This window comes from Punica granatum, unplaced genomic scaffold (assembly GCF_007655135.1).
Source record: "Punica granatum isolate Tunisia-2019 unplaced genomic scaffold, ASM765513v2 Contig00024, whole genome shotgun sequence".
NCBI classification, from domain to species: Eukaryota; Viridiplantae; Streptophyta; class Magnoliopsida; order Myrtales; family Lythraceae; genus Punica; species Punica granatum.
The window spans coordinates 7,569-24,627 of record NW_022204042.1 but is presented as its reverse complement, the minus strand read 5'-3'; the positions used below and the strand labels follow the sequence as shown (position 1 = coordinate 24,627).

The 17,059-nt window shown below is 41.5% G+C and overlaps 3 protein-coding genes across 4 annotated transcripts; 2 read left to right on the top strand and 1 right to left on the bottom strand.

Annotated features, from left to right (window-relative positions):
* The first annotated feature begins 1,583 nt into the window (after nucleotides 1-1,583).
* On the top strand, nucleotides 1,584-4,373 carry LOC116189824 (nuclear pore complex protein NUP43-like). The gene is made up of 5 exons (XM_031519565.1): nucleotides 1,584-2,277; nucleotides 2,686-2,755; nucleotides 3,249-3,492; nucleotides 3,756-3,829; nucleotides 3,958-4,373. The coding sequence occupies exons 1-5, from the start codon at nucleotides 1,637-1,639 to the stop codon at nucleotides 4,009-4,011; spliced, it is 1,083 nt and encodes a 360-aa protein (XP_031375425.1). The 5' UTR covers nucleotides 1,584-1,636; the 3' UTR covers nucleotides 4,012-4,373.
* A 263-nt stretch (nucleotides 4,374-4,636) lies between these two features.
* LOC116189823 lies at nucleotides 4,637-8,402 on the top strand. The gene is made up of 6 exons (XM_031519564.1): nucleotides 4,637-5,019; nucleotides 5,930-6,211; nucleotides 6,301-6,474; nucleotides 6,581-6,687; nucleotides 7,066-7,385; nucleotides 7,614-8,402. Exons 1-6 carry the CDS (start codon nucleotides 4,858-4,860, stop codon nucleotides 8,165-8,167), a joined length of 1,599 nt encoding a protein of 532 aa, XP_031375424.1. The 5' UTR covers nucleotides 4,637-4,857; the 3' UTR covers nucleotides 8,168-8,402.
* A 67-nt stretch (nucleotides 8,403-8,469) lies between these two features.
* Nucleotides 8,470-15,006, bottom strand: LOC116189822 (autophagy-related protein 11-like). 2 transcript variants are annotated; one of them, XM_031519563.1, is made up of 7 exons: nucleotides 14,594-15,006; nucleotides 14,160-14,341; nucleotides 13,021-14,006; nucleotides 10,498-12,085; nucleotides 9,829-10,049; nucleotides 9,332-9,545; nucleotides 8,470-9,147 (listed from the first exon to the last, which is right to left on the bottom strand). In XM_031519563.1, the coding sequence occupies exons 3-7, from the start codon at nucleotides 13,962-13,964 to the stop codon at nucleotides 8,731-8,733; spliced, it is 3,384 nt and encodes a 1,127-aa protein (XP_031375423.1). In that variant the 5' UTR covers nucleotides 13,965-14,006; nucleotides 14,160-14,341; nucleotides 14,594-15,006; the 3' UTR covers nucleotides 8,470-8,730. The 2 variants fall into 2 exon arrangements, with proteins under 2 accessions (XP_031375423.1, XP_031375421.1); XM_031519561.1 differs by having other exon boundaries at nucleotides 14,160-15,006.
* Nucleotides 15,007-17,059: the final 2,053 nt, after the last annotated feature.

Sequence of the window (17,059 nt, the reverse complement as noted above, 5' to 3'; positions counted from 1 at the left end):
TGTTACAAAGTAAAATTTAGGACAAAACAGAAAATTTTTATAAATTTAGGTTTTCTTTTTTAATTTACTCTATTTTTAATCAAGAAAATTTGTGTTTCAAAATGTAAATAATTATAATAAGAAATGGTATAGGATTAATGAATACGAACTCGTGCAATGCATAGGACAGAAAGCTAGTCAAATTGTTTGAGAGGAACAAAATAAACTTTAACAAAAAAATGATTACCAAGAGATGTTACTGGGGCGGTAGGACAGGATACCGGCCACCACAGCCACAGTGGAGATCGCTGGCAACCCCTAACAATTTTGGAAACCAGAAAATGAAAGTTCAAAAGAAAAAAAAAAACCTATGGCAAATTTTGAAATTTTGAAACAGTGGATCAGCAGGGTTATTTGCATTTTTTTTTTGTACAAAATACTATCCTAATCCACCTTTGATCTACTATTCCATCCTTTATCCCTTCGACTAAACGTGGCCCCAGAAAGTTCAGTCGAGACAGAGGATGAAAACCAATGTTGTGCATGAAATCACCAACCCAATTGCTCCGTCTGAATTTAACTTAAATCAACCAGCTGCCTGAGGTTTCACCCAATTAATAACTAGCTTCCACTTCATCTCCACATTCAGCCCAACCCGAGCTTCCGATTCAAAATTATTAGTTTTATTTATAATAAAAATAAAACTATTTAAATTTGAAAATTAACTATTGGAATATTTTACTATTCTTAAGAATTAAGAAAATCATGTTTTTCATATTAGAATAATTATTATGAAAAATGATACATGCTGTCTAACAATGAACACGTACAGTGCAAGGATAAAAGCGATCAAAGAAAAATCAATTGATCATGCATGGAATTTCCAAAAAAAAAAAATTAATAGAAACACTAGAGTCCACTAATTTTGTAAGCTTATAGTCATGCAAAAGAAATTTGTCACAAGTCAATATAAACTCAAAGTCATTTATAAAATGAAAATATTATTTATAATAGGATTTCATAAACTATGTTTGAGAAACTGGTAAAAACAAACTTATAATGTAATTTTTGTTAACACTTTCCAAAATTGACATCTTATAGGATATGATTGAGCACAGCATGTATCTGGTGAATCTTTCTATATGATTATATCCTTATTCTCTTGCTCATTTTTTATTAGAGTTGGCCAGAGCTCCGATGAAGGTCGTTCGAGTCAAGTGGTGCTCCAAATGAGGTTGGCCTCGGAGTGAGTCAGATCTCTGTCGTGATCACCATCATAGGTTGCTCTTGAAGCTGATATAGGAGCTCGAGTGCTGATGGCACTTGCATCCGCGAAAACTTTGACAAAATTCGTTCAACGTTAGAAGGCAATAATACAAGCTAGTGCCATCCCAATGGTATCTATCTATGGGAATAAAAGTAGGAAATACGAAAAAGTTGAAGAATAAAAGTGAACTAACCGGTAAGATATGGGGAACAAATCGGAGTCGAGCAAACCGTTTGGGGCAATGTGAATTAACCCATAAATATAGGGCCAGGCGAGTAATTATCTGAAAATTCAGGGGAATTCGTCGCTCGTCAACTCTTTGACTGGTCTACTGTGTTCTTCCTTTGGCCTTTGCTTCTTCGATTCTGAGAAGAAGCTAAAACCCTAGCAATGGCAGTGACGCAGCTCCCCCGACCGCCGGAGGTCTACAAGCTTCCTCAGTACAAGTACGTCGACGCCGTACGATGGCTCCCGCCCATCTCCGCCCTTGACCGCCACGCGGTCCTCGCGCTTTTCGACTCCGACGGCGGCTCATCCACCGTCGAAATCCACTCCCTCCTCAACCCCAACCCCGACGCTTCCTCCACAGCAAAAAGCCTCACCACCCTAGCCGCCTGGACTCCTCCCTCGCGAGTTTCCTCCCTGAAGACCACCAATCTCGGACACAGACCCTTCATAGCCGTCTCCACCGTCGATGGTTCGGTCCACGTACTGGCCGCGCAGAATGCTCACTCGCTGGTGGAAATGGGGGCAGCTCCTCGGGTCCACGCGGGTCCAGTGTCCTGCATTGACTTGGTGGAAGGCGGAGCAGAGTGCGTGAGCGTTGGGGAGGACGGAAGGGTGAACCTTGTGAGTCTCGGGGACTCTGGTGTTTCCAGCTTCCGATTCTTCGACTCAAACGGGTTGGTCTCGTACTCAGCGGCGAGGTGGGCTTCGCCGAACGAGTTTGCGACAGGCGGACTCGGGTTTGGGCTGCAGTGGTGGGATCGGAGGAAGCCCGGGGGGCCTGTCTCACAGTTCAAATGTAATTGGTGAGAAAATTTGCTTCGTTTGGACACTTGATTGAACCTTATGTTTTGTTCGGCTTTTCATGATAATCACGAGTTGAATCGTTGATTGATTAGCGTATGGGAGTAGGCTAGGTCTTGACTTGGAAAAGAATCCAGAAGTCAAGTCAAGTTCGGAACTTCAGATATCGGATGTATTATGATGCATTCGAGTTTGCTTGGAAAGAGTGAAATGGGCTGACTCCTCATTGTTGTTAGGCATTGTTTTGAATATTTCAGTAGTATTATCCAATTATTTGTGATTCATTCCATGTTATGGGTAGCCTTTGGTGATTTTAATGTTGAATCTGTCGACACAATGTGATTAGTGATATCATTTTTCATTCAAATGTCGGTACCATATAAGGTGAAGTTCGTGTATAAATGTTTCAGGACTCAAGGAAGAGCATCTGGGATTGTACATTCCATAGATATCCATCCATCACGAAAGCACACTTGTCTGGTGAGGAAGACTTCTGCTCCCGTGCTCCATTTTTCCATCAACCTCATCCTGCTCAAAATGGAAAGAAATATTCAAATTGCTAACAATTTGGATCCTCCTGGTCTCCCTTGTCCCATGTTTGAAATGTCCCACAGTTATATTTCTCTCGTGTATAGGCATGCGAAAGGAGATGTTTCTTGGTATGATGCTGAGAAATCATTCTCATTTTTTTTTTGGCTTTTCTTGCATAAAAGAAAAATGAAGGAAGAAGGTGAAAATAAATGTGAACTCTTGAGTGTTTTACGATGAAACAGGGATCTCATTCCTTAAGAAAAGAAAAATGAGCTGGAAACCTTATCCCATTTTCCACGATCAAGTCGGCCTATTTTCATATTCTTTTGGAATAGAGCCCAAGCTCCTTATGCTACTGAGTGATTAACTCTGGGTGGTATCAATGTATCATGAACAACCTTTAAGAGCATCGAATAACAGGTTTTATTGGCATAAATTATAGGCAGGAGGTTCGTCAGGTACCATATTTGCTTGGGACCTGAGGTGGCAGCAACAACCAATCATTCTCTCTGGGGTCGTGATGGGCGATGGATCAAAGCATTCAGTTTCGGATAGTAGTGAGGTTTGGGAGGTCCAATATGATCGCGATGTTAAGTCTTCAAACGCCAGCAACTTCTCCTCTTCCTCACGGATGTTGCCCGTCATGATGTGCTCGGAAGATGGGATTCTCGCTGTTGTTGAGGAAGGTATGAATCTTACTATAGTCCTCAACTGGTTAACTACAAAACTTCTTTTCTCATTAGGAATATTTTCATGGCCTCTTTTGTTAAAGAGAACTGAGAACCTGTTTGGCAAGATTAAAGATTGTGAAAAGAATTGCCTGATTGTATGAAATATACAGTAGAATGAAAAGCACTTACCGAAAGTTTTGTTGAACAAAATGGAAAATGGGAAACATTTTCAACCGACGGCTCTATAGACTAATCAGACATTTGTAATCAAACCACAGATGAAGAACCCGTGGAGCTCTTAGCCGAACCTTGTGCCATTAACAGCTTTGACATTGACAAACAGAACCCATCAGTAAGTACAGGGCTCCCTGAACTTCTCCTAACTCCTAAGGGAACTCTATTTCTCTTCCCCTCTTCATCTTCTTCTGAACTTTTAGTATATTTCAGCTCTGTGACTCATACCTATCTTCTGCTATGCAGGATGTGATTTGTAGTTTAGAATGGGAATCTGTGGCCATCTTGACGAGGCCATGAATGGCCGTCAAATCCAAGCAATGCGATAAGTCCAATGTCTACTCTCATGTATACAAAGCAATACCAGCTTTCCAATGATTTTGAAGTCGGAGCCAATGAGTAATATTGGGTCAGTGTCCGTGCACCTGATGTTAGGCCAACCCCTTCTCTTTGTTATCGAGTTATGGAAAGGAAAGCAATGGCGAAGCAAACCGGGGGGGAGCAAGTTCTGCTACTCGATTGAAGTGAATTTGTGTGGTATATGGTGAGGAGAAATGTGACTGATTTCGAGGTTTAATGTTTCCGATTGTATGATCCACTGTTTGAGGAGCTTATTGAGGAGGGGATGAATTGGGAAAGAGAAATTTTCCAATGCTCTTTTACTTCATGTGTTTTTTAGGCAAATTAAGTTAAAAAAGAAAAAAGACAATAAAGTATAAAGTAAAAATTAAAATCAGTAAAAATGGAAATTAAGAACTTATAGAAACAGAGTTTCTACAAATCGTGCAAAAGAAAAAGAAAAAAATAAATTGAAGGAAATTATCCATTGAAAAGAAAGGTCGGGGAAGCTGTCAAAGGCGGATTTCCACAAATAGCCCCGAATCAGACGGTTTAAGAGTGCGCCAGCCGAGGGCCACTTTCGTCACTTTGGGAAGTACCGGTCAACCTCCCGCACGTACGGACACGGCGTCCGGCACGTGCGCCCGCCTTTGGAATTTCATTCATCATTCCGACAACGTGGAGTTCGATTGGGTCCATTCTAGGGTTCGTCTTTTGTCCGATTTGTTTCTCCTCCTTGCGATCCGCGTCCCTCGATTGTGGATTCCTCGTTTGCCGTTGAAATTCGTCGCCGGAGGAGCTGAATCGATGGTGCAGTTGATGACATCGAGCGATTCGGGGATCGTGGATCGTGGGGCGGCGGGGTGCAAGGAGAAGCCGCCGGTTAAGCTCGAGATCTCGGAGGATTTCACTGAGGAGGAGCACGGCCCTCTCAGTAAGCGATCGAAGACGTCTTCCAGCTTGGATCAGGTAGGCCATGTTTCTTGCCCTCACGGATCACGTGGTGGCGTAAGTCAATGCCGCGAAGCAATAATTTGGCCATGATTATTCTGTTCATTCGTGGAGAATAATTATGTTCCAGTTTAGCTTCTGGAGGGGTTTGCCAAGTGAACCAAGAAGAACGCGAAAATGGATAGTTTTTAACCTGATAATAATTGCCTTGAATTGGTGCATTTCGTGCTCGAGTATATGATGATTTCTAGTTGCATTAAATATCTGTAAAACTCGACACTTGATAGACATGCCTGCATCACGGTGGTTGGAATTGTAAAAGGAGAAATTTAGCGAACTAAAGTACGGTGTACATGATTTGCCGCTGAGGAAGTTTTATTATGATCTAACAGTAGATGTATTAGAGGGTATTGAAAGTCGAAATCTGGAGTCATTTTTAATTGGCGCTGAAATAAATACGGAACCATACAGGAGTCAGAGGAATAGAAATCTTGGATAAATATTAAAGTTAATTTGTTCTTTTTATAAAAGATTTAACTTTTTCAAGAGTACAATTCTATTTGATATGAAATTTCCATAGCTGGAGAGCTCTCTCAATGATTTTTGTGGCGAGAGGTACCGATGCTATGTTAAAGCTGCCATAATCAAATCACTGTAATATTCATTAGATGATGTCAAATCCACGTTTACAGATTTAACCAGGACACGACTAAGCATAGCTTCTGTTTGAAGTCATGTACTTTGTAAAAATTTATTCTGCACATTCCAAGCAATTGATGGTATAAGCTTTTGTTACAACTGTAATTGCATTTGTTCTAGTGTAGTCATGCCCAAATCTAAACTAGCTCTAATCCTTAATCCTTAAGTACCAAGAGTCCTCTGTTACTTGAGTCTTTTTTGGTGGTAATTGGGTTCATATTGCTCTCAGCAATCGGGTGCGGGTGCCAATGCATTTCCTCTGCCGGCTTCCGAGTACAATCCGCTCGATGAACCCAGCCCTTTGGGTCTGCGATTGAGGAAAAGTCCATCACTGCTGGATTTGATTCAAATGAGGCTTTCTCAAGCAAATTCTGCTGATTCAGAAGTTGCACAGCCTGACGATGATACCAGTGCTGGGACTAAGAAGAGCTCTGCTCCTTTGAGCATGAATGCAGACAAGATGAAAGCTTCAAATTTCCCCGCTTCACTTTTGAGGATTGGGAAGTGGGAGGTAGCATTTTGACCTTTGTTTATCTTATTACAATAAGTCAGTAAGGATGATCCATAGTTGGTATCTAAAACATTTTCTGTTCGGTTCAGTATAAATCAAGATATGAAGGTGACTTGGTGGCCAAGTGTTACTTTGCAAAGCATAAGCTTGTATGGGAAGTCCTTGAAGGTGGTTTAAAGAGTAAAATAGAAATTCAGTGGTCAGACATTATGGCTCTGAAGGCAAATTGCCCTGAGAATGGACTGAGTACCTTGAATGTTGTGGTAACCATCTCTCTCTCTCTCCACCCAAACACACCCCCACCCCCCCCCCCCCCCCCCCCTAGCCGTGGGGTTTTTTGAAATGATAGTTGTCCTGTTTGTTCTGCAGCTTGCTAGGCAGCCCCTTTTCTTCCGTGAAACCAATCCGCAACCTAGGAAGCATACCTTGTGGCAGGCTACTGCTGATTTCACTGATGGACAAGCTAGTTTACATAGGTAACATGCCTCGAATCTTTTGGGAATTGGCAACTTTGTTCCTTCATTTTCCTCTTCCATGAACAGCTGTTACTGGGTTTTAAGTTTTGATCGTTAAAATTTTACTCTAGCAAAGAATAATTTGTCTGTAGTCTATATATGTACTGGTCCTGACCGGAGTTCATACCAGTCCATTTTCTGAATAATAAGATACTTATTAGATTTTCCACTCGGTGTGGAAGTCTTTTAAGTTTATTATTCTCTTACATACTTAGAAGATGGATCTTTTTTTTTCTTTTTTCAAGTTTATTCTCTTACATACTTGGAAGGTGTTTTTGATTGACTTTATGAATTGGTGATGTTGATTGAACGTTCTTGTTCTGTGTGTATGCTCTGTAGGCAACATTTTCTGCAGTGTCCACAAGGGCTTTTGAGCAAACACTTTGAGAAGCTAATCCAGTGTGACATGCGACTCAACTTCTTAAGTCATCAACCTGATATAATTTTGGATTCACCTTTCTTTGAGGCACGACCTGGGTTCAATGATCCTGAAGATTCGAAAAGCCATAGTTTTGGTAAGGAGAATGATAAGGCCTCCATGTCACCTAGCTTCTTTATATCGCCTGTTGCTGAGTCATCATCCCTTAAGATTGAGCAGCAGCAATCTCTTTCTACCCCATCAGTGAATAAGGCACCAGAAGCACCCTCACCCAGTTCAGGTACTATAACTGACTTTAGCCATTGCATTTGTCGTGGTAATCTGGGAGGATTTCCAGGGTTCGTAGTTTTAGATGATATATCTCATATCAAACGATTTTGTAAAAGTAGATTGCTTAATTTATGCAAGTTTCTTGGCAATTCTCATTTGAACGTTATTTTTAATAGTTTATTTTTCATCTTTCAATTCTTATTATGCTGGTGGATTTACGATTATCTTCTTCTGTCAGTGATAGACAGTTGCGCCATAGAAGGAAATGGAAGTAGTGAGTCAGCAGGCTCAAGGAGACTGCAAAATTGGGATCAAATAAAAGTGCCAGGGCTTCATCCCTCAATCTCCATGAGCGACCTTGTGAACCACCTAGGACAGTGTCTTAATGAACAGATAGCGTCCGATCCCTCCTCCACAGGTGCCTCGGAGTGCCAAGAAATACTGCAAGATATTGCACAGTACCTTCTCAGCGACACGCAATCCGCTGCAGCTTCAGACGAGAAGTCCCTCATGGCCAGGGTCAATTCTCTGTGTTGCCTATTGCAGAAGGACTCAGCTGTTCAGGATCTCCCTGAAAATGGGGTTGATTTTAGCATTGATATTGAGGCTAGGACTGATGTCGGGGGTTCTGAAGTGGATGTAAACAATCGGTCAGGATGCAATAAGCAGCCAATGGGCATGTCGAGGAAGGATTCTCTTGGCGATCTCCTGCTTCATCTTCCTAGAATCGCATCCCTACCAAAATTCCTCTTTGACATTTCCGAAGATGACAGTGAGAATCACTCCAGATAGTAGTGTTTTAAGTTAAGAATAGTGTTTGTAAATGTAAATCCTCCCTGTCAGTTGTGAATGATAAGGTGCGACTTCTCCTCATAGACAGATATATGATCTCCATGTAATCGTTTCTCAGCTGTAGCGTTGGGGTTCAGAAAACGGCATTGAGGAAGGGTACCGACAATTGTTCCCTCCCCTGTAAGAAAATTCGTGCTATAACTTGATGTTGCTTGTATCGGGCGATGTTCATCCATTTTCTGCATCGTATAAAGATTTATCCATGCTTTTAACCACGGCATAAAGAAATAGATGGCAGAGTATGAACAGTAAAAGGTTAAGGTTTGGGGTCATATTAACAGTTCGTGGGAGTCAGTGAAGAGTTTGATTTTATTTACAAAGTGCAGGGAGCAAATTCAAATTAAGTCATCACCTATACATTAGAAATAACTTGAGTTCAACTCCCACTGCGTGGAAATATCTCGCCTGCACTTTCCATCATATCTTCCCTTCTCTTTCCATATGTACACTTAATTGTTCTTCCATCATGTCTCTACATCTGCCCCACAAAAGCAGCGATGGGATCAGGAAGCAGGCAGGGAATGAATAGCAGGGTCGGGTAGCATTGCTACAGTTACTATGAAGAACTCGCAGCCCACAGGAAGCCCGTAGGGAGTCGAACCAGAACATGATCCAGACGAGTCGGTTCCTTGCTCAGCAGATGTGCTTTCAGTTAGTTCGACCTTACTGGGGTCAGCCCAGTATGGGTTCGATGGCAGACCCATGGGCTTGGCAACCTGGCGCTCAATGTGAACTATCTGGCCCACGATATACGCGGGCCGAGCCGGGCGGCGATCGGCAAATAGGGCCACGGACTCGGAGGAAAGGTAATAGTTCGGGCAGTTCCGAGATATGGCCTCGTAGTGGCCGTTTGAGTTGAGAATAAAGGCAGCTCTCTCGTGGACTTCAAGGCGACCAAACGATATCTTCTCCTTGTTTGCCTGTGGAGAAAATCGCAAATCCCAAAATAAGATCAAATGAAGCATTTACCAATTTGTTTTCTTTCTCAACATTGAGTCCAAAAATTGTTCTCAAGTTTCTTACTGGAATATACCTGAGACTGGAAATGACAAGTCGGAAAAACATAACTTGATGCTGAAACAATGCTGGGAAGATAAAATTTACCTGCTTCTCCAGTTGAAGCTTTTTATACATTGTCTTAATTAGCTCCTCCTTCTCCTCGAACTCCTTCCTCAGCTTCTCATTTGCAGCCTCAAGTTTTGGGACGTTATCAAGCAACTCTAAGCGGTGCTTTGATAAGAAGCTGACTCTTTCGGCAAGGACTCCCATGCACTTCCTGAACTCGGCCATGCCATCATCTTCATTCTCATTCAAGGAACTGAAATTTTTCCATCATAAAACAATGGAAACACCATTTGAATAATCATTAAATTGACAGAAAAAGAGCAGAAGAGTCAAGTCCAAAAAAATATATATTCATCCTTAATTTTTCACGAATTGGTCAATCGACCACGTTAAATTACTTCAAAGACCACGGATGGCATAGGAAATATGGCGGTTTGCCTAAATAAGAAAAAAGCAGGATTGCATTCTACAGGGAGGAATACTAATAATTTCCCATAAATCTTCTAGAATCAATGTGCTTGGGAAGAGAAACTCACTTGGTCAGGGATTGAGCTAGGGCACGCAGTGAGTCAGGAAAGCCCGCCACACTGCCGGGACCATACACACAGGCACGGAGCCTTTCGAAGAGACCACGCATCTTCACAGCAGATGCTCGAAGTGCACTGTATTCCGAGGCCCTCCGTTCAGCCGCACAAAGATGGGTTTGGGCTTCCTCTCTTGCCTCATGCAAGCAGTTCTCAAGGTGTGCACAGTTCATCTAAACAAAAAGGAAAGAATTATGATGTCATTGTCAAAGCAGTAATTTCACATTTCAAAATCTTTCTTCATGCAAAACCAAAAGCATTAGGGAATCTTAACATGGAAAACATGCAGAAAAAAAATTTCTTACATATTGAATCAATCATAAGAGGTAATTGCTCGGGTTTTAGGTCCCATAAAATTAATGTAGAGCCAACCACCACCATTGATCAAGATCAAAGAATGTTTTAGACATCTAAATAAGAATTTTGCAAACATTGGGTTGTAGAAGACCTAGCTTCGGGCCATGTGAGCCTGTCCAATAGCAATATTACAGAAGACTATGAAATAGCAAACTCAGAACAGGTATAAATACCGAACTCAGAACAGGTATTATCCATGCACAAAGCAAAAACTTCTTGATGGGAAAAGCAATACTAAAGAAATTGGTGAAAGTGGAAAAGCACCTGAGACTCATCAAGGAGCTTCTGTCTAGCTTCCAGTTCCCTGCTAAGCATGGCATTTTCCTCCATAGCAGCCTTCAGTTTGGTCTCAATTTCTGATAACTCATTCGACCTTTCAACCAGAAGGATGCGCAATTCTGTCACGAGATCATCACTACCTTTAACAGCCAAACATGTCTCAGCAGTAGAGCTGTTTCCTAAAGACATGCCCAATACTCCCGATTTTTCTTCCTTCCCGTCCTTATGAACTCCCTGTGCTTCCTCTTCTTCCTTATCAACCCCGTGAGCCATCTCTTCACGGTGGGTTTCAATCATAGAAGAATCCAAATGATGCTGAAGAATCCCGGACGAATCCATCATATTCTCATCTCCTCCCTCCCGAGGTCTGTTGCTTGGTTGTTCCCTTGTAAGCATCCCAAGCTTCGTGTCAAAGTTATTTGAAATGCATGAGACCTCATCCATGGACTCAGATGCCCGAGAAAAGCCCAACCCTGGGCCTTCCTGGCTGTTATCCTCAACTTTTGCCCCTCCTGGAGCATCCAAGTTCGTAGCATCCTTGCTTGATGAGAGCTTTTGCTCTAACAATGTCTGCTCAAGTTCCTTAATCCTCTCCTCATAGGACTCACACTGCCTTTGCTTATCCCTAAGCATCAACTGGAGCTTTTTCTCATTTTCATCTTTCAGACGCAAAGCTTCGGCTGTCCTCTCTGTAACATCCTTCAATGCTTTGTCCCGTTGACTCTCGTCCATAGTCTCATACTCTAGCTCATTGTGGAGCAAACAGATCTGGGCAATCTTGGACGCAAGCTCAGCCTTCAACATTGTATTCTCAACTTCATTTTTTGTGGTCCCTGCGATATCCACCAATTCACTCATATCAAGTAAATCCACTGAAGAAGAAGTAGAATCTCTCATGTCCTCTGGGGCAAACTCCTTTGGCCAGCCCGCCAAATACTCGGGAGCATACCGATCAATATCAGAGACATCAATATCAAGCAAGTCAGCATCAAAGGGAGCAACATTGACATCGCATTGGCTTGGCATATCAGACAATCCCATTGATACTAAAACATCTCGGGGCAAGTACGATCCCTGGGCTTTCAGGAACTCCTCACGCCTCCTGACCTCAACCTCCCTCCTTGCAGTAAGCCTCTCCGCCAATTGCCCTGCCATGCCCATATAGAGCTTCATGGAGGAACGCCTCCGGACCACTTCAGCTAGGCAAGCCCGGTATGCAGGCCCAAGCCCACGGACCAGCCTGAGGTCCATAAACAGGTCATCTTGTCTTACCATCGCCTCCCGGAACACGGGGAACTGCAACTTCACGTCTTTAATGACATAAGAAGCATACGTTACTCTCTGAATATAAGTGTGGAGGAATGAGCTCATCTCATTCTTTCTGTCCCTGCAGAGCTCGAGCAGCTTAAGAATTGACCGGTCACATGAGATCATCCTGGGGAGGTGGTTCTTATCATGGACTTCATACATAGGTCCAAGGGCAGAGACAGCATCATGGGGACGGAGGGAAGAGGACAGCTGTTGTGGTGATACACAATCGTCCACAAGCTTCTTCACCGTGTTGACATCTTTGCTGCAAATGAAAACTCTAATATTAGATAGTCAAAACTCATAGAAACAGTCAAAAATTTAGAAAGGCTATCATCATAATATATTGACATAAAAATTTGGCATGCCTTTCCTCAGAATGAGTAACTTAACATAATTGGCAAGCTAGCGTTTCTAAGAATCATACTCTTACTTATCATGAATAACTATCACAAGAAGATTCCGCCCCTAAAAAAAATAAAAACAGAAAGACCTGGGGAACAACAGTACCTCTAGTGTAGAAGTATGCCCAATTCACAAGAAGAGGTCATTGACCAGTACTACAATCTACTCCTGTATGATACTGATTATTTCTCAACTGTCGAAATAATTGCCGGTCTCTCTTGCGTAAACCAAAATACAAACATCTCAAATACGACACAATTTTACTCAAGTATAAACTTCTGCATTATACTAATACTTAGCAGACTTGGGAGGGTCCATCATTGTATATTTTTGGAGTAAGTATAACCTTCTTATTCTTCCATCATACTTTGCTTCTTCCATTCCTCAATCTTAAACTTATACAAACACTTCCTCTTAGAAACCTTACATGTCAACTTTTCACAACTTTGGACTATCAACAGCTCTTAAGTTCTCTACTAACAAACTAGACAACATATTGTGAGAACATCATAACAAAGCACTAGCATGTATGACACAGAACCAGTCAAAATAATACACTATACAAGTCCTTAATGAACAAACACATTAATAGCAGCATCACTTTCAAACATAAAGGGAACTCATATAGCAGGTATTGGACAACTAGCAGTTTGCCTTTGGTGCCGAACCATCATCCTGGATCCTGTTGTGGACTTCCTATTTTAGATACTCAGTGATTAAAAATATATGCATCTAGCAAAATTAGAAACAAGAAAACCTGCTAAAAACAAGTATGCATTTTGAGAGAGAACCTACCTCAATGACTGCATTATACTCCTTTGCTCATTTATATAACGCTGGTGCTCCTTAACCATCCTCTCCAAGTTCCTAACGGACAGAGATGCCTTACCACCGAACAAGTCCTCAACCTTTCGCTTAACATCCCCAAACATCTGCTTAAACTGTAAAACCTTATTCTCAAACTGCCGATGAGAACTTTTACAATTCTCTTCCAACCTCCGCAGCTCCTCCTCCTTGAGAAAATCCAGCAAGCACTTTCTCGAATCCTTCTGTAAATTGGGGTGAAGCTTTATGGACCTCAACCTCTCAAGGTCCCGCTCGAAGTTCACTAAAAGATCAGAGTGGGCCCTCTTTTGCTGCACATACCTCTTCATGAAGTCCGTGTAATTTTGGTTGATCACTTTATAGTACTGCTCCAGATTAGTCCTAGCAACCTCAATTGCGCTCTCCTGAACCTTAATCTCTGTCAGGAACCGTTCGCACATCTCGTAGACTTTATAAGTTCGAGTATAGACCGAGTTTCCGCACTGGAAATGGTACCTAAATTGCTGCTCATAGGAGGGCAGCGCCTTCATTGCTGGGTCAGGAGAGTCACCCAATGGGTGGGGATGACTTGACGAAGATGGGGTAGGTGGGTCAGCGATCTCGAGAACACAGACTTCCTCTGGAGGCGGAGGTGGAGAGTTGGTCTGGAGCCGAGCTTTGTTAAAAATGAACACTTCTCGACCATCGGAGGGGAGTTTGTAGGCCGAGAGCGGCCGCTGGGGCTCCAGCTTAGTCTCCGCGCAGAGGACGAGTTGTTCATTGGAATTGATCCCTGAGACCGACTCAACGAACCGAACAACAGAATCGACTAGCATCGACCCGGTGCAGTCGAGCTCGAAGGAGCGACCGTTTTCAGCAATGTGAATGAGAAGCTTGCCTTCATAAAATGAGCCTTCAGTTATGCTGGAACTCATTTCGGCGGAGATCCTCAATTTCTCAAGCCCTCCACCGGAATTCTGAATCAACATAACGCAATTATCAGCTCAGGCACAAGTGCTACCTTTAATCCCAATGACTTGAAAAGAAAGCTTCTTCCCAGTAAAATTCTTAAACAGTAACATTGAAGTGATTTCTTATGATGGAAAGTTGGGGCATAAAATCCAACTAACCTGTCAGCTGAAGTTGAAGCAGCTCAGCAATAGAATCCACAAACCCTAGCCCTTGATGGAAACTTCAATTTTTTTAATGAAACCCAGAGAAACCCACCGGGGATTAGACACACAAACTCGGAATTGTCGTCAACCCAGCACCGAAATCAGCAGAAAGAATTGAACTTGGCACTTGAATCCTCCTATAGACCCAATTTCGGAGCAAACCCACCAAGGATTTCCCAAATCAGCCACCATTAAACGCCCAAATAAACAAAAACAGAAGAAATCAAATCCCCCCAAAAACCCCGAAATCGTCAGAATCAGCAAACCCCCAGAAAGCGGAATTAGAGAAGTAAGGAATATACAGAGGAGAGACGCGCAATTAGAACCAAATCAAAAGCTTTGGATTAGTGGATGTTGAGGATTATTCGGTAGAAGAAGAAGGCAATTACGTGAAGAGAAGGATCCAACGTGGGATTTTGTACACGAAAACTCTCTTCCTCTATCTCCCTCCGAACTTTTTTTTATTTTTTTTTTCTCTTTTTTAATATAATAATAATATATGAAGACTCGAGCTTCGTCTTCGTCTTCGTCCTCTTTCACCTTCTCCTTCTTCCTTCCTCAGACTGCTTCTTCTGCTGCTGCTTATTCCATTCTGTCTGTAAACCTATATATTTATACTTTAATCTCAACGGAGAGAGGAATTACAGAGGAAGGAGACGAAAATCACGGAGACGAAGCTTCCACGAGAAGTCGCTATTAGTCTTGGAAGTGAAAGAGAGACTTGTGCGAGCAGATCATCTCCCCCCTCTCCCCCTCTCTCTCCTCTCTTCTCTCTCTCCCAGTCTGACCCCTCATTTGCTTCTACTGCCATTCCTTAGCAGAGTTTATACAATGGGTAACTTATTCTATCTTTTTTTTTTAATTATTAATTGTTGATTACGAGAAAATAAATTTTGCACATTTTATTAATGTCAAAACGAATTCTATTTGTTTTTATATAAATAAATGCACCAATTATTGGTTTGATATCAATGTCACACGGCGCCAATTCCTTCTTTAATTTTAACGAGATTTGTTTGACATGTATTTCGGTACTACATGACTCAAAGTGATTGACGCTCGAAAAGGTTTTTTAAATAAAAATATATTTTAAGATTTAAAAAAAGATATAAAAAACCTTGGGAGGTGGCTGGAGTTGGGATCTCGTTAATGGGTACAACCTCTCAATTATAATTGACGATGCATTCAGTGGTCATCGGCCGCGGCCACCCTACAAGGGTAGTAGTAGTAGTGGCCTTCGAGGCCCCACTATCCGAATAAACAAAAGAAAAGAGAGAGAAAGGGGTTCTTTCATTTTGATAAGCGGGCTTCTCCATCGACCCCTATTTTCAATAGCAACTCCAACTAGGAGTGGTCCGCCGACAAGGCTCGCACCGCTAGACCCTTCCCCTTTTCCTCTCTAGGGTTGCCTCCTCATGGTTTTTGAATTTTTTTCCTCTTTCTTAAAATTTTTCATTATAATGTTTTATTAAAAAAGATTTTGAGCCACACTCGTCTAACTACCACGAGCTGTGTGGAAAAGTGAAGCGTCATGTCAATAAATATCATTAAAATTTATGAGGACATTGATTTCGTGTTAACATTGATACCAAATCAACAGTCGGTATAATTTATAAATGAAAATAGTTCATGCTAATTGTTGGAGAAATCGACTTAATCGATCAACAAAATAGAGAGAAAAGAAGAAGAGAAGATACACACACGAAGTTTACTTGGTAAAACCCCCTCAACTGATGTGATCAAGAGGTAACATCAACAGACAAATGAAACCCTAACCTTGGATACAGAGGTCTCAATCTCGCACGCTCTCCCTAATAGGTCTTAGATGTGTTACAGAGCAATTAAGGTTAAAAAGATGTGCTTTAGGTCGGCTTTAAGTGACTTAAACCGAAGAAACAATTCGGATTGCGAAACAGAGCTCGGGTGAAAAATTGTCTGGACATGTACAAACATTTGCGACCTGCTGTACGAGACGGCTGCACAACAGCTACTCGAAGCAAAAAATGATATCTTCATGTCTTCTCCTTGATCTTTACTCGTTCCAATGAGTGCCCATGACTTTGAAATGTTTGCAAAACATCGAAAATGCAAGGCACACACCAATACTAATATTGATAAAAAGTGCAGAATTCTGATTTTTCATATTACTAGCAAGAAGGGACGTGCGTTGCACATGAAGATCTTATTTTTTTCGGTGTAAACCTTAGTATCCGGATGTCCAATTTGAGTTCCGACTAATTTAGTAGAGCCGGGTCGAGTCAGCTTACTAAAAGGTAAAACTCTCACAGCGTTGATTTTCTACGTTCATAAGGATGACGATCTTATTTTAAATCATATAAATGTTAACTTAAATATAGGGAATATTAGTGATGCTTTACTTAACCCAAAAAAGAAAAATTATTTGGTTTTCACTGTAAAAAATTAAATGATTATTTCCCTTGTCGGAGGAAGAAAATGTCAGTGGAAAGTGCACTAAATTATATTTGTTTCGTTCTTCTTCCGTTATTGCTCGAGGGGTGAAAAATGACTTAAGATGCGCAGCATCAAGGGGAACGAACCTCTATTTTTTTCAGTAATGTGAAGGCACCGTTCAGAGGTATAAAAAAGGCCATTTTATTTCATGTGCAAGGAATAGAGATTGGATGCAATTTTATAATTAGGTGGGTATTTGTGAAAACAAATTGTAAAGAAACACAACGAGAGACCCACACTTTTGTATTTAGTAATTAGTAATTATAGGGGTGTAGAAGTACAATTATAATATTACTAGTTTTTTTATTGTTAATTTGGAGAGAGGATTTATTCATGAAAATATGTGTTTAGAAATGAGGCGATCAATGTAAATAGCTTAATCT